This window comes from Calonectris borealis, chromosome Z, assembly GCF_964195595.1.
Source record: "Calonectris borealis chromosome Z, bCalBor7.hap1.2, whole genome shotgun sequence".
Taxonomy (NCBI): domain Eukaryota; kingdom Metazoa; phylum Chordata; class Aves; order Procellariiformes; family Procellariidae; genus Calonectris; species Calonectris borealis.
The window spans coordinates 6,679,470-6,697,311 of NC_134352.1; the positions used below are offsets into that span (position 1 = coordinate 6,679,470).

The 17,842-nt window shown below is 40.2% G+C and overlaps 1 protein-coding gene across 2 annotated transcripts in view; it reads right to left on the bottom strand.

The window, feature by feature from the left end:
- Positions 1 to 834: 834 nt before the first annotated feature.
- The window catches only part of XRCC4 (X-ray repair cross complementing 4), a 189,089-nt gene continuing 172,081 nt past the window's right edge, over positions 835 to 17,842 (bottom strand). For both annotated transcript variants that reach the window (XM_075137749.1, XM_075137750.1), the window contains exon 8: positions 835 to 1,984. In XM_075137749.1, coding sequence (XP_074993850.1) covers positions 1,876 to 1,984 — 109 coding nt within the window. In that variant the 3' untranslated portion in view covers positions 835 to 1,875. The remainder of the gene's footprint in view (positions 1,985 to 17,842) is intronic.

Genomic DNA, 17,842 nt, shown 5'->3' on the forward strand with positions numbered 1-17,842 from the left:
GGGGGGCGGGGAGGTGTCCCTGTGTTTACAAACAGTCTCAGCTGACTGAAACTGGCTCTGTACCATGGCTACCCGAACTAGACGACACACCCGTGCTCACACAGTACAAGGTATGTATCCGCCATCACGTGATTTTCTGTTCAACTCCTGTCTTGATTCTATAAACCTCAAAAAAAGAGAAAAGAATAAACATTCTGACAGACTTTACTACATCTGCCAATTGTGTGTAACATTTCCTATTTATATAACAACATTTTACTATTAGTTTCTTGAAAGCAGAGTTTTGCGGGATGTTCAGCTCCATTTACCTTCATTTTCTGCTGCAGGCACAATTAAACCAAGCTCTTATATTTCGGGTTAAGTCATGGAACATTTTCACATTAAAACTGAAACTATATACAAGCTTTTGCTGAAAGCATTGTCAGATCAGCACTGGACGATTTTAAATCAGGCAATGTCTATGAATGGGTGTATGAATAGGTCTTTTGTGGTCCTGTCATTTCTCAGGCACAAAGCCTTTGTAGCAAGCAAAATATTTTGGCCATTCATGTTTTTACTGTGTGATTTATAACATTGTCCCAAAGCCCTTTGTGAATTTAAAATGCTGTGACCATGTTTTTCAGAAAGGAATGCTTAAATATAATATTCCCAGATCCTCATGTAGGTTCTTAATACTGATACGAATGCTTTTAGTTAAATATAGGATTGAATTTTGGCAGAATCAGGACCTAAATAAGCCGCCATTTCAAAAATACCAAGTAGCTTCCAAGGAGCATTGCAAGCCATAGAGCACAGAAGCAGGACTATGTTGCATACTCCTGCTGCCTTCAATGGGGTTACTCAGATGTTTAAAAGCCTTGTTGGATCACGCCCTTTCTGAGACAGAAGAACTGGCTCCCTCTGCCTTAAACGAGAATTGATTCAGGCTCTTAAAATTGCAAAGCAGAAACTTGACATGCATGCTTAGTTCTGAACAGTTTATTTTGACCACTGAAGGTAAATACACGTTGCTAACTTTTTCTTTGACGAAGCCTTAAATCTAAACGAATGCATCAGCTTTGGGCAGGAAAAGGTCATGCATTAACACATTTTGCTAACTAGTCCCTTTACTCATAGAGTGTCTAAGCAAATAAAACCAAAATTGATGTATTTTTAGAATGCATTTTATTTTTTTAGAAATCACCTTAAGAAAAATTATGAAGTATCAAAAATGACAATTTTAAAGGCTATGGGTTTCTACAGAAGGTTAAAATAGAGTCAATATTGACTTTATAAGCACTTTACTCCCAAAAGTAAGAATACCTTATAATGCATAATGCCGCAGAGAACCTTCAAGTAAAAAGTGAAAGGACATTTCTTTGGATGCTTCACATCAGAAGATATCATTCTAAACTCACAGTTTAGGAAGCTATATCTCAATGAGAGTTGAAGATCATTTAGCTAGACCACGTCTAAGCTGAGCTTCTCAAGAAAGGGGCAGTATATAAGGTAAGTACAGTGGTAGCCTTAATCTTCTTTATGTCTGACTTATTCTCTGGGGACATCTGGAAACCTGGATGCAATCAGCAGCCAGAGACTGTTAGGGTGTAAAAATGCTATGATGGTGCTCTCCTTCCCCCTATACACATGATAAAAGATCTACACAGAGGCTAAACTGATTTCAAGGCCATCACAAATCAAGCCTAGCAGGCCAAGGGTCTACAACCAGATAGTGAAGAATGGGGACAAGTGCAGTGCAAGAGGATTAGAGCAATATGTCATCGAACGCCACCTCAGAGTAAAGATTTTGGCTCAGTGTCTATAACAAAGCCTTTTAGTTTCATAGCTTATCTCTATTAGAAGCGCCAGTCTCTCAGTTCCTCAGGCAACACACAGCTAGATGTCATCAAAGAGGTCCTCTGGCTCACAAGTGTTTTCCAGTGTTTCGAGAGACATCACATCCAGGGAAAGCTTGCCCGATGTCTTCTCTGAGGCCGGATCAGGTCTGGAAAGCAACGATATTTGAAACAAATTTAGGTACAGATATAAACAATTCCAACATATACACCGCCAAGGTAAACCATTTAATGGTGTATTTTGAGCTTTTTGTTAAGGTTACATGTAAGAGAAAAGTGCTTTTTGTAAGACCTAATTACCTACTGAGATGGCAATGGCAAAACAAACAGATGAAATTCAGCTTATAAATGTCAAGGCTTCAGCTATTTCGTTACAATTTGTAGAACCCTGAGAATGACCATTTCATCCACAATTTCCACGTGGAGAGCTAGGGAGAGCAGAACTTACGCAGAAAACATGCAAAGGATCTGCTCTTCTACTACTGCATAGGATGATGCTCTGTTAGCTGCTCTTTATTTTTCTCCTGGCGCTAAGCATGTGCCTGTTGTCCATCAGTTTGACGTGGAGGCACACAAAGAATCAGACTGAGTTGTCTCAAAGGTGCAAGCCCTGAAGGTGCGAGCCCCTCTCCAAACAGTACAGCAGAAGAGAACAAAGGCAAATGAAGAAAATCCTTCCATAATACATGAATCCAGGTATTTGGGGACTTTCAAATCCCTGGCCTTCCCCTGTACGTATGTTATGTTTACGTTTGCTACAAATGTATGCAAATAGAAGCCCTCGCCATTCACTGAGATGTGTATGCCGAGGTGCGGGTTTGCCCTCAGATAGCTGGACACCACAGAGTCCTACCTGAAAACTTCACGCCTGAGTCAGACATCCATTACACAGAATAACATGCTACTCTGCACCAGTCAGTCCTATTTAGCACTCCGTTGACTGTCCTCATCAACGCTGATCGTTTAAATGTCTCTTGGCTATAAGAGCTCCTGGCGTTTGCCAAGAACCCATGTTCACTGTTTCTCCTCTCTCTCAAAGACACCATTCCAGTAAATACTGCACTTATGCCTGGGAAGGCAAGGTATCTTGTGTTTCCAAAAACAGTGGCATTTGCAACAGCTTCTGATACCTACAGGAATTAATCTTATGTGTATAGGCTGAATCCATGAAAAATCTTTGAATCCCGCACAGACAACTTTAATTTTGCGAGCTTTAAGAGGAGAATTACCGATGACAAATACGGGTGTTTTTGGTGACAAGATATTCCAGGTCGGTATCACTAGCTGCTTTGAAAATAAGACGTAATCTCTTAATCTTGGCTCAGAATGCTGCAGCGAATCGGTGTAGGAAGCAGGGAGCAGACCTGATGTGCTTGTATTATAGGATTTTGGACTGGTTGGAGTTTCATAAGGGTTGATGGCTTCATGCCCAGATATATTCCATTGGTGTAATCCCGATAGAAGGCGAAAAATTAATGTATTACCAAGGCCAACACATCAGCCACCAGGATGGGAAGAACTAGACAGAAGTGGTGGAAAGTGTTACTCTCAAATGCTGCCATATGAGGGCTTAGTGCAATGAGGCATGCAAAAGCAATCTTAATTTTCAGACTAATTCGAGCATTTGTCTTCAACTGCTCCACGCTGTAGAGCCAATACAGTTAGTGAAATTCAGCAATTTTTTTTCTTTTTAAATTTGGTTTCAAACAGACTCAGAACCAAGTTTTCCAGAACGCCTACCTAGAAATCTCTAGAGAGCTGAAGTTTTTATAAAACACGCAATCTTCAAAATGCAATGAGCTTCCTAAGACCCCAGACACTGCGTGATTCATAGCCTCTCACACCTCAAGTTTGTCAAGCCCTTGGAGGTTCAGAGCTCTCACTACGATGTTTCCTGCTGTGCACCTGGGGAACGATTTTCATTTCGAGGTGGAGCCCTCCATGCTCCTGGGGAATCACCAAAAGCCCAGTAAATGCTGAGTGTTGGATGCTGTCACTTCCTAAGAGTTCTCTAGCATTCAGAAGGGTTTCCTAACCGCTCTATCCATCACTCCAGTTCTGCAAACCGCTTTAAATTCAATGTACTGGTATATTCAGATTATGATAATTACTTTCTCTGGAAGTCTAACTAGCTTTCTCTGAGAACTCTTCCAAAATGCATTCCTGCAGGTCTGAATAAATTGTGTCCAAGCATTTTTTTTTCCTTTTGGTACGCTGTGACATCTAGACAGATGTACGTCTCATCAAAAGTCACTTGGACTAACTGTGAAACAAACCTGCCAGAATCGGACCCTTAGCCAATGACCTCTGGTCAGCAGGATCAGATCACTCCATGCTGTTCTGATTGCTATCAATCAACTTATTTGTACCCTAATTTTTTTTTAAATATAGGTAGCATACCCCAACACAGTGTGACGCTCAAGTTTACTTATTGAAGGTGTATTGTTCTTGTACCTTTCTAGGTCTATCTAAAGCATTAAGTCTCCATTGAGAACATATGTAAATCACACAGTGTGGAGCCACACACTGATCATTTTAATTAATTCTGAAATGTCTCACCAGCAAGTAAAGTAGGCTGTGAAGACCTCTGTACCTATGTCAGGTACTGGAAGTTTTTTTAGAGCATATGCTCATTTGCTAGATAGGCATTTAAGACTAGGCATTTAAGACTAGAAGACTTCTGAGACCCCGCATTTGTTGACTTTGAGGCTTCTCTTATTCCAGCATTTTCTGATTTTGAAAAGTAAGCCTGACAGTGCTTAAGCAATGTCAACAACAATTTTATCCTCATTAGCTAAAATAACTGTTTTCAACACTATACATGAGATCACATCTATAAGCCAAATCACTGTTGAGTTTTAACATTACACAGCTAGAACTATTAAGCTTCTGTGTTCTTGTAACAACACGGTCCTCATTTAATACTGCGCGTGTGAATAAACCCAACTACACTTGCAAAGTAGAAGCATTAGGCTCTTTACATGAAGTTCATAAGCAACTTAATTTTGGTTTTAAGACTCGATGATTCCTATTTGCATGGCAATTATTCACTGAATGCCAACAGCTTGCTTTGTGCTGCAAAATTATTTTGAATCTTGGATTGTCACTGAAGCTGTATTACCATATACTGATGCATAACGGAGTTAATTTCTTTAAATTGCAGTGAGTTGTACAGTCCTCTCTTGCCAAAAAGCCTGTAAGTAAGGCATTCTTCTTGAAAGTTTATTCTTCTGTTGGATCACTTTTTGAAGTCTTGCCTTTTGGTAAACTTAAACTCCATTAACACATCTGGAGAACTGCTGACTATAAGAGATCATTTCATATTTCCTGACATTTAGTTCAAGCCCTTCATAAACTGAGACAGAAGACCAGATCCACAGCTGGTGTGAATCACTGGAGCACTAATAATGTCAGTGGAGCTCTGCTGACTTACACCAGCTGAGATTCTGGCCCAAGATTTGGAAGAAAGTGGTTACATTACTTGATCTTTCTTTCCACAGCTGAGTAAGAGCCATAAGAAATAGAAGACACGCAACACTTTAGTACTTAACTAAACAGCACAGAAACTCAAAGCCATGCAGGGTGATGGCTTTGCATAGCTTGGGAGAAAGCGCAACACCTTCTTTTGCAGTAGGACAGATGGACCACTCCCATCTGTTTCTTGTGATGAATTATTCCTGCGTTCACACAGACAGAGAAGATCTGCACAACACCGCTCCTGCTGCAACAGACGGCCAGTTCCACGAGATAATGTTTTTGAAGCAGTATGAAGTAGAAAATAGCCTCCTACGTGACTGCTACAAGTGACACGATTAAAAAGAGCTTCCTAGTGGCAAAAAGATCAAACAAGTTGAAGCTGTGCTGAAGGAAAACCAGGTCAGAGGCTGCAACGTCAGCACAACTGCTCATCTCGAGGTACTTCTTGCTGGAAAGATGAAAGGTTCTTGCACTTAGCTATGCTTGTATAGCCAGCCCAGCAAGTCGTGGTTACGATTTTACTCAAGTTTTTGTCCTCAAGCAACTCTCATGGGATTTGAAAAGAGAAATACCCTTGTAAATTAACATGGTTATGAAAGTTTCCCAAGAAACTTAAGTAATCTAGGAGGCATACTGGTGTCCTTGGACCATTACATTATTTTCCTCATTTTTTAGTAATTGAAATAATCAGTTCCAATCAAAAGCTGGCATTTTTACTAAGAGAGGAGATTTCAGGTCTCCCAGAAGATGTGTAGCAGGGTTTTAGGAAAAGGCTGAATTTCTCAGTGTGTATATCTTTCCCTAGCTTGGTTTAGTGGTTCATTTTTGTCATTAATCTGAAAAAAATGAAGGCTTAATACCATGAGTAGATATTAACAGGGGATATAATCTGATATATACTTTCTTCAGTATCATAAAAATAGGTGGCAGCAGCAGCTCATAAACAGAGAATTGGTAGTCATTACAGCATTAACATAGGAACAAAGGTGAGGCACCTCAAACACTAATGAACGCTCACATTGCAACTGATAGGGCAAAAGCTCAGTGCTCCAGAGGTGGTACTTTTAGTCCACCCCGAGAGAAAAACTTGGATTCTTTGATTTATCAGCAATCTGCTGTCTTGGCTATGTAAATATTGTCTTCACAGAAACTCCTCAGAAGAAAGATACTCATCAGCCTTCGTTATTAAGGAAGGATTATGAAAGGAGCTTTGAGTAAAGCTCATGGCTATACATAAAACCTTGGCCTCGAATAACTGATGCCCCGTGGTGTGAGCTCTTGGGAGACATCATATTGACTGCCTAATGGCCAAAAGAGGAAAGTTCAACCACGAAAAGAAAAAGAAATGGTGTAATGGAGGAGGGGGGAAATCTTCTAACGTGAATAGATGCATCAAGAACACTATGTGCAGACAGATGTCTTTAAAGTTGAATATTAAAAATGTAAGTAGACTAAATTGAAACTACATGTGATTAAAATTACGATGATATTCCCCTTTACAGAAATGCTACAACGACTATAATATAAGGTAAATTACAAAGGTATTTTTCTTTTTAATTCAATTTAAAATGGAAAATGAAACTCAATAATTTGGTTTAGGTTTTGGCAGTATTAGGAGTATTCATCTTCCAGATATAGTCTACCCTGGCATTTATTCCTAGAAATAATATGAAAACAAACCCATGTATTTCTAACTGATCTTGCAAAATGTAAACCCCAGCAAGTCATGAAGAACTTACTGGATACAATCACCTTCATGATCTGAAATTACAGTTGATGGACTTTTCCCTAAGTTATGTTAGTGAAGAAACTGAAAATTTTTCTGCCAATTTCAATCATCTGAACAGAGCAGTGGTGTCAGAGATCATCAGAGCCCAAGCTGTACCTGGCCCAAATACAAATTCACAGGGGCTAGAGAAAAATACTCAAGCTGAAAAGAATGATTTCTAGCTTAAGGGATACTGTCTCCATCCCTCTTAGAGAACCTTCCATCTGGAAGTGGCATTTTCCTACGCTCAGCGTATTAAGCAAACAGTCTAGCCTCAGTTAAGGTCAGCAGACAGATAATAATAATAATAAGCTTGTTCAATTACACAGTTAATGAAGAATATTTTCAATGCGGCAACCACAAATTTAACGTTCAGCCAGGGAATCAATGTTCCTTAATAAGCTTCCACCTCTGGCTGAAAGCCAAGCTGCAACTGCACCTGCATTCATCACAACCACTGCACAGTAAGATAAGTCTGGAATTCCCTCAATAAACAAAACTTAAAGCAAAACTTAAAAAAACAGGACAACTTCTAAACACTGTCTTAAGCTCTTGCAAGTGCCACTCTTTGTTCTCTAGAACTAGAAACTATCAAGTGGGGAATAATTTTGATTTACGCTTATACAAGTTTTTTTTTTCCTTACAATATCCCTGCAATCCTTCAGAGGGAGAAAAGTGAACTGGGAATCCCTTAAATATCACAGAAATTGATATAGTGATTGCAGCAAAAACAAACTTGTAAACCAATCTGCTACACTGAGAAGATACTCATATATCTCTTACTGATACAACTTTTACTATTGATATAACTTCCAATGACTGGTCTACATCAGTTCTCAACGTTATTAATCATCCAATCTATTTATTTAGTCCTATGAAACAGATGTTCTAAGGATCCTCAGAAAACCATATGTTATATCGAAAATGGCTGCACAGACAACACATCATGTAAACGAACAATGCTGATAGTACTTTTTTAGGGACTTGTATCTGTTCAGTTGCAAATTCCCAATTAACTTCAGTTGGCATAGATGCAGGTCCTTATTTAAAAAGAACATTCCGGTTTAGTAATATAAATATAGTCTTGGATCTTTTCATCTGATCAAAGGCACTTGCAGATGCTTACTAACAAAGATCTACTTAAAAATATAGTAATAGATGTAACTTATAAGGAAAAGCTTAAACCATGTTTGTTTTAGACAAGTGGCACACATTTCTGTGGCTCATTTCCACTTAAACTCCATCTTGCTTAAATAAACTAGACCACATTCACTTTGAGGAACATACAGCACCACTGCCTTCACTAGGAAAAAAACACAAATCTCTCAATCATAACTACAAGATGTTATAGTAAGGGAAGTATAGTAAAGGAAAACTTAGTTTGTTTAGGAATTTTGTCAAGGTCTTCCATAAATCCAGTACATTGCAAATTTATTGGCAAATGCTAGAAGCCATTGCTCATAATCGTTAAGTGCTATTTATCACACAGGCATTTATATCACACCAGCACCAGCTAAATAGTGTCATAACCCTTTTCCAGGCTGTCAAACCCTCGAGCTGCTTTCTCTCCCTAACCCCTTCTTATCCCCTCAGGGTGATCATAAACAGTAGCCAGAGACCTAAGGGTCTGGGATAAAAACCCCTGAACCAATTTCTCACGTAGGAAATGTGTGTCCTCGTGCCCCTTGTCTGTTGTCCCCAAGGACCGAAGGGGTCGAGACGGCTGTTGCAGCCGTCACACGGCGGTGGAGCGTGGAGGGATGGGTTTTCCATCTGAAAAGCTGAAGCCTGCAGATGGCAGCTACAACTGCAAAACCACGCTAAATCAAATCACAAAAATAAGAGCATTTAACTGGAGGAAAATCCAGCAACGCTAAAACCTAGATTGTGCTTCAGATGTTCCACGTCTTTTCCACTCCCTTCCAGTACTGAGGCTCTGAGTGGCTGTTTAAGTCCTAATGACTTCAAAAGGAGCTAAGCACGTGCTTACAAAGCCTCCTGAACCATGGCCTCAGCTTGCAACTCTCTGGAGTCTACCCTTTGCATTGACTGCCACAGAATGAAACCCACAACTTCACAAATTAATAAAATTAAAATTATTCTTAAAGAAAAACAGATTAATCCAGCGTTCAGATGATGAAAAGTTCCCTCTTAATACTAGACTAGGTTATCCTAATATCTTTACTAAATTACTAGGTATAGCTAAAAACATCCTCTTCTCAGAAGGATGTAGGAAAATCCATGGATATAATCCTAAAAATGATCTTTAAAAAATCCTATGACTGAATTAAGCAAATTCTTTCTCCCTGTTGAACAATTTGTCCAGGTATACCTGGGCACCTGCAGAAACCTATCATTGCCCAGATTGCCTATTATCCACAGATCTGCTCAGCAGGTTTTGGATCATTCACTGCAATCAGCTTATTGCAGAAAACCACTTTGGATCAGTACAGTATACGGATACAACTTTTGTACGTATTTACTAACGACAAAATGCACTTAGAAAGAAAGATAGAGCAGTAGCGAGTTCTTAATGAATCTGGAAGCAGTGAATTGAATAAACTGGGAGCACGTTTCAATTTACAAGTTAAGGTAGAGCAGATAAAGTATAAAAAGCTTTTTTTCCCCTTCTGATAGGTCTCTAATAGGTCTCTATTGAATATAAAATTGTTTTAGTACCGAGAATTGTGCTTTCCTTTCTGCTGTCTCTTAACTCCCATTCAAACTCTCCTATGTTCCTCCTGTCCCCTCCCCAGCCGCAGATCTGAATTCATTCATACTTTTCTGAAATAAGATCAAACCTTTGATATTTAAGATCAAATCCCTGCCTACAGTGACACCTGTGAGAGCTGAAACATGTTCAAACAGCAGTACCACACACAAAAAAAAGAAAAAAAGAAGAAAAAAGAAGGGAAGACAGCACATGCAGCCCTTTGAAAACACAAGGAAAAAAGTAAAAACAGTTACAGCTGGCTGAAACAGAACAGAGCTGGACTCTGCAATGGCCAGTGTTTTCTGGCTAAAATTGAAGTTTTTCTCCTCTGCATTTTCATCATACCTTACCCATCCTTGAGGCATCTCCTCACCCAGGGTAGAGAACAGACATCGGCTTTGTTCACCTAATGCCAACCCTATTCCTTACTTTGGGGTGCATAAAGCAAATGAATGTGGGCCAAAGAGCCTGGCTCTGACTCATGAACTTCTTAACTTGCTGGTAATGCATCTTTTTACTTTGGTCATGTGGTTAAGATGCTTTAACAATCCCCTCTATAGAGAGCCCATCTATCAAAATGTCAATTAGGTGGAGTAAAGAAGCCACTTTCAAAATATATCTTCTATTATTATATGAAGCAGGAATCATCTGCAGCTCAGGATGCAATTGCTGTAAGACATCCTGTATAGCAGGCTTCAAAAGTCATTTTTTCTCCTCCAAAACCCCAACTGGTCTCCATCCATTCGAGCTCTCAAGGTCTGCCTAAGCAGAAATATCTGCAATAAGTACTTTACCAGGAGCATTTAACAATAGACCCAATAGCCAAGTCATTACTTGTTGGGTAAATGCTGCAAAAGAGTCTAGACTATAAGATTTTTAAGAAAGGTTGTACTACCTCCAAAACCAACAAACCCCCAACTAACCAAAGGACAGGACTGGCCCTGTGTGTTTCTTTCACAAAAATTCTTATATAAAGTGGGTTTTTCTTCCTAATGAGCCTCTCTACTTTTTATTTCTGTAAATGGTCAAATTCACAGAAAGATCCTTTAGCCCTTAAATTTCAGAGATTACCTTTTCTGGCAGAACAGTTTGCATACATGTTGTTCCAAGATCAAGGGACAGTCTCAGCTTACTCATGCACACATGGACCTCCCCCAGTGTTATGGTAATGAAGGTCTGAGACTCAACTGGTGCTAAACCAGCACCGGTCACACCCCAACTGGCTGTAACTGTGCTGGGATTGCTGCAGATCTGTCCCCAAACGTGGAAGGGAGGGGAGCCCAGAATGGCCACCGGTCAAGACCCGTCTCTGCATTAGCAGGCCACCATTCTTGTTTTTGAGAAAGGAACCAAGGCGACCAATGGACAGGAGCTACAAGACATGAATTAATGAGCACGGCAAGCTGAAAGACAGCAACCAATGCTGTATTTTAAATGGAAATTTCTGATTACTGCTTTTCCATGAATATAGGCGCAGTTTCAGGGAGCCCATGCACCGTAAGTCCCTCTACCAGATGTTTCTTCTCAGGCTCCAGGCTTTCAGAGACACTTAGTCAATAAGGAAATTAAGACCAGGGTCTTGGATAGACTTCAGGCATCTGAGGCTGGACTATCAGGCTCATCAAGACTACCAACCAGACGCACAAATGCAACCATGAGAATGTGCAATACTGCTGTCATACAGCCAAGCTCCTTCGGGCTGCCGTGCTCCCATGCTCACCACCCTTACTTGGAGAGAAAACCTTATGCTTTACACTCCAAGCCTGCTCAGCACTTGTCTTACTCGGCACTAGGCATGGACACCTGCAAGTTTTGTTTCACACACAGGGTAACTAAAAAACATTCAGCAATTTTGGCCACTGTAACCTGCATTGGGCTGAAATCAGTGCCCTCCTGCAGTGAAGAAACAGGCCATGTCAGCCAATCTAGAACAGGTAATGCGAAAGATAATTTACCAGACATCTATTGGGTCAACCCAATGTGGCCCAGAACCTCTTCTCCAACAGTGGCCAAGATGCTCTTCGAAGAGTACAAAGTGCTTTTCCAGCCTTCAACCATTTGCAGCTCAGAGACTTCCTGAGCCAGGGTTAATTTCTGTGTATTCAGTAACATTCAGTACATTTGCCTTTCACAAAATGGCCCTGTCCCCTCCTGAGCCCATGTAAAATTCTAGTATTCCCAAAATCTTGAAGGATCTCCACAGGTAATACATAGGAATAGGAAAAACAAAGCAGAAAGCATAGAATACAATGAAAAGGGAGAAAAACATGACAAAATTGATTAGACACCAATGTACAATAATTTTCTTTACAAAGCCGTTTCAGTTCCACAGCCTAAGTCAGATTTTATCTTCAGTTGTGATATATTACTATAAACCTGAAGTACCTCCACCAAAGTTTTCTTTTACCGGTCTGGTTCAAACCAGCATTAAAACCACAAACTTTATAAAATTTTAATCTGCAGAGAGCCTTGATAATTGCGCTGGTGCTGCACCACTGACAAATTTAGATAGTTTGCCTTTTTGTGAGTACAGTACTCCACTCTGCTGTGAGTACAGCACAGTACTTTAAAGGACTTTTTATCTTACAAATGCATTAAGAGAAAAGGGAGGACCATACAGGTGGGCAACTGGGACTTTATTAGGAGAAGGCGGATGTCAATCAGAGTAGAATAATGGTGTACATGTGAAACAGATGCTGCCTCTGTAAAACAACCCAGTGTGCTATACAGATGAATCACTAAAAATGCAATCACACCTGCATCTTGGGTTATTGGTAACAGGTCCACTTATTGGAAACCCATCTGGTGTTATCCATGCTACAGTACTGGGAAACAGGAAAAGAGTAATGCACATTTTTCAATTACACCTTCTCGCCTAATGTCTCCATTTTTTCTTTCCAGAGAAAAAATAAGAATCGGTAGTAGGTTTATAGTCCAACATCGCAGGGAAGTCACTGTCTTCTGTTAATTAAGATTGTGACAGTTTTAACATTTTGAATCTTGATTCTGTCTGAAATAGGTATCTTTGCAAAAGAGAGAGAGGGAGAGAAAGCGAAAGAGCAAAACAGAGAGGAGTTCCCGTCTGAAACATAGCACAAAACTGCCTCAGGCCTGGCATAAATTCTTGTGATCAGAATGAGCAGTTCAGATAGTACAAATGGATGCAAATAATTTAAAACACCTAGTTGTTCAAAAAGCCTTTTTTTTTTTTTTAAGCACTATTATAAATAAAAATGGTTGTTTGAAAAGCTTCCCAATAAATCTGGCAGACAGAAAGCATTTCTGGTATCACTAGGAAAAAAAGGAATTTTTCAGGATTCAGTCTGGCGCCTGGATTTTCGGTTCAAGCTTACCTTAGCTCTCCTTTTAATAAAATCAGCTTCTTTCAGAGCAGAGTTAGACCAAGTCATTGGCACTTTTTAAACAATTGCACATGGAATTACCAAAGCTCCTTAGCTCTCAGGACTCATCTCAGGGGCGACGAGTTCCCGCTTTCACTTGTTCCCGCACAGTGCAGGGTGAGCTGCGATTCCCTCCACGACATTGCTGGCATGCAGCCCTCCTAATCCCCCAGTGAATCTTCCGAAGAGTTTTACTGCTAACAATATGTAGCATAACAATTGACTGTATTGTACATACGCATATGTACTTTTGCCTGTTAAAAATTATAGGTCTGGTCGCAACAGATGGGAGTTTCCCCACTGGCTTTATTTTGCTTTGTATAGGTTCTTTGTACACAACACGCCGACATCAGCTTCCCAAGACTTAGCAGGAGGACTGTATTTTTAACTTACTTGTTTTTTTTCCCCAGACATGTCTGGACTCACTAGCAAGACAGTAGTCCAAAGTATATGGCCATCTTATTGCTTTTTGTATTTTAAAACTAATGACAGAACAAAAGAACAAACAAACAAGACTGTTCCGGTTGTGTGTGCTATTAGGTTTTGGCACAAACCAGAAGCAAGGAAACAAACCCAAAGCACATCCTACTCACTGGTTAGGTTTCGAAGGTGGTATTTGTGTGTTCGCTTTGTATGTAACTGTTTCTGCATTGTTCTGTCTGGTACATAGCGTTCATTGTAAATGTCTGTCTCAATGTAAAGCATACAACAGAATCAATACAGAAATTAATAGGTGCTGACATATTGATGCTATTCACATTTTTTTAACTCTCAGAACATTTTAAAGAAACATTGATGAAATAATAACATAATTGATATTGATCCCTGCAAAAATCATGATACAAGATAGATATTTGGAACAAAGCAGCAAACTGAGAAGGCTGTTTAACTGTGTGGCTGTTTAATAACCAACATAGCTTTTAAAATAATTTATTGTCCAGCTTTGCATGAGCCGCTATGAGAAGAGGAATCCATTCTACCTTTTCATATTCAGTATTGCTAATTGTAATAAGATATTCAGGCAACAGTAATAAAAGCTCATTCTAAATCTGGTGGGAACCGATGAAAGCAATTATGGCGAGGGCTTAGTACTGTCAAACTGTCAAGTTTCAAGCTTAATGTAATTCTTTAGAGTTGACGCTTTCTCTATTCTGGAAGAAAAAGACTGCAAGCCATTTTCTGTTGAGAATGCAATGAGACCAAGGAAACAGATCATTTAACTGCAGAATGCTGAAACACTATATAAAGCACCAATAAAATTATATGTCATTTCACAGCAATTCTTCAGGAAGGGAGCTGTCTTGCACTCTTGGACATTACTAGTGAAAAAATATGACAAGGGCCTTGAGGCCCTTGATGGGGTGGGGTGCGAGAAATTTCAGAGGTCTAGGAAGCGCATTCATTTAAATTTTATCAATCGTTTCTGTTTTTGTAGGCTAGAGACATGTTCCATTGTGGAGGAAACAATGAAATAATATAAAATAATAGTGAGTCATTAGGTTTAGCCTGAATACTGCCATTTATCAGCAGAACATATTCTGCCTAAAGGTTCTCCTACAGCTGCTTGCAAAACGAGCACTGATGCTAACGCCCTAAGTCGCAGAAGCTTTGTGATTATAAAAAACATTGAACTGCCAAAACAAGGTGCATCCCACGTCCCATCTGTAGGAAAGTCAAGTATGGCATGGACAGTGGCACTGACAATATGGCACCTAATGTGTGTTTCCTCTAATGCCCAGTGGAGTTAGCTCCACAGCGCCGACAGGGAAGTGCCACCGGGTCTATAGAATCATAGGATCCTAGAACATCTCAAGTTGGAAGGGACCCATAAGGATCATCAAGTCCAACTCTCTGGTCCTCACAGGACTACCTAAAACCAAACCAGATGACTAAGAGCGTTGTCCAGACGCTCCTTGAACTCTATACATCAACTCAGTCTTCAAGTCCTCAGCTGAAGCTCCCCGTGATAGTGAAAATCATCCTGAACAATGACTGGATGCACCAGGAGGTAGATCTCTCACAGAAGACAGATTTTTCAAATATTTCAGATATTCTATGAAACAACAACTGTCAGTCAATAGTGAACCTGAACTGGAGTTGAACTGCTTGCAGCGCAGCCCGTGAGTAGACAGCAACAAATAATGATGCATGAAGTCAACTTCAGTGGAAAATATACTCCACTTTGATTTGTGTTTTCATTCTATGCTGAGGGAAATAAGATTTTCTCTTTCACTGTGGGACCAGGTGCATTAAAACTTTGTGAAAGAGATTACAGCACAGGGCCATATAAGGGATCTAGATAACATGATGGAGATCTGGCAGAGATGCATAACCTAGGCAGGAATGACCGCAGAAGGAAACCCCAGTTCCGGATCTAGGAGTGTTAAAGTGCCATCTATATTACCTATGTTACATCTGCTTGCCTCCAGCAAAGAGGAGGTGTGGCCAAACTATAAATAAATCAGCATGGTATATGAAGAAGAACTGAGACTTTGAGAAAACTAGTATTAATGACTTTGGTTAGTGACAATTGCTGCATTTAAAAAAAAAAAAAAACAAAAAACAACTTCCCTCCGTTAGTCAAAAAAATCCCAACAACAAAAAAATAATGTCTTAATCTATAGCCTAGGAGGCTGTTTAGGGAATGAATTAAAACAAAGTTGTCCCCAGGCACAAGGGGTAGAATGCAGTAAATATAAAAGCAACTGATGGGCATAGTATCATTTGCTGCTCACAGATAAGATGCCTATACCTACAGAAAGGGAGGGTGTTTGGACTTAAACTACTTCTGTTTTTCCCTGCACAACAGTTTAGTGAGCAGATAGGCACATTTAACTGACTCTCTCTTCATAACAGGAAGTGCTCAACAGGCAGAAGAAAGAATTGGTAGACAAGATACAAAGAATAAAACTCTTATTTGATTACTAAAGCTGCTGCAGAACGAAGGCAGAAAGAAATACTCATGCTCCCAGACGGAATTTGTATAGTAAGATGTTATTTCGCTTCCTGTAAGCATCCTAGAGCTGTTCCCAACATTACAAAAATGGGCAAATTCAGAAGGAATCTGGCATTGGACTGGAGGCTTATCAAAGCCACCCAGTTCTCAAGCCTTTAAACAGCAGAAAATAATGAAAGGATATACCTCTTGTAAGATTTCTGTATTCCCGCTTTCAGAAATGAGAGGGGGGAAAAAACAGCCATCCCTCTTTTACAGAGTGGGATGAAAAATGGGATAACATGAACACTCAGGACAATTCTTTTGAAGTTTGGATCAAAAAAGGAATGAAGCCTTGGGGGCAGGGACAAAGGAAGGAAAGTTACTACTTTATCATATTGAGTCATTCATCCTCCACACTTCTGTGTGTTTATTACATGTCAGCAATCACAAAGTAGACAACAAAAGTGTGATAAAACTACCCATTCCTAGAAAGCACTTCTTACAGATGATGCTTAATTCAAAGGTGTGGGGTTTTTTCTTTTAATCATTGGCTGAAAAGACAAAAACTCTAGTGAAACTGTCTCTGGTGAGCAGTCCAGATCAATATGAGGTGAACAGCTAGAATTAAATCAATAAAGGGAATAATGAATCCAAAGACACTTCTCTTTAAAGCAAAAAACCCAGGTGATTCAAATTCCCTCACAGATACTGCCCTGCCTGCCCTGACTGGCCTCCACCAGGCTTGAAGATGATGAACCACTGTGTTGCTAAAATGCCTTAAAAAAAAAAAAAGGAAAATTATCCTGTGCAGTATTGCATCGTTGTGTGAACAGCCTTCGGACCTCCATCCCATAATCTGGAGAAAGAAAAAGCAGCCGCAGAGGTACACAAGCCCCTTAGGAGACCCATGGGATGCCTTCCACCCTGGTGCCCCGAGGCTCACTAGCAGACACCCGTCACCACAAAACGGCACTTGGCTGCTCCATGGACTCTGTTCGGTTTTGCCTGCACCAGTAATACCACACCCATCCCTACTTCAATGCTAATATGTATGAAGATTAAAAATTGAAGTGTTACAAACCCAGGTAAGGTAGAGAAATATTTGGGTCTCCTGAGGACCACTCAAAGCAATACAAGTTTGGACAAAAATCACATTTATAGAGAAGAAGCTGTCACTGGCAGACTGAAGGTGGCTGCTGGAGAGAGGTGACCAGATGTCACGCTACGTAGTAAAAGCAAGTTGTTATTGGCACAGGTTTAGAATAGTCACATTGCACATGTGTGTCTAAGCTGTGGTGACTTATGCAGCTTGTCCCAAACGAGTGCCAAAAACACCTATTTTCCCACAGTGCCTCTCCATGCATTTCATTTATTGCTTCCACGCTCATCGTCCAGCAGTCCAAATGGCGAAATCCAAGCGCTGCCTCTGACGGGAACAGGAACACAGTAGCTGGCTGGCATAAACCCAGTATGGGTCCAAATTGAGAGAAGCTGGATCTGGGCCAGCTACAGAATAGGCAGCTTTTGGTGGCAAGAGCAGTTTTCAAAGGTTATGTACACCACACTCTAGCAGAACCTCCAATGGATGATGTATTGCTGCCCTTTCCAAACATGAACTCCCTTAATGGAGAAGCGAGTCCCAGAATCGCGAAAGGGTTTTGCTGAGTTAATGTGTTAATAGTGCTTCTTTGTGCTATAGGAAATTAAGAG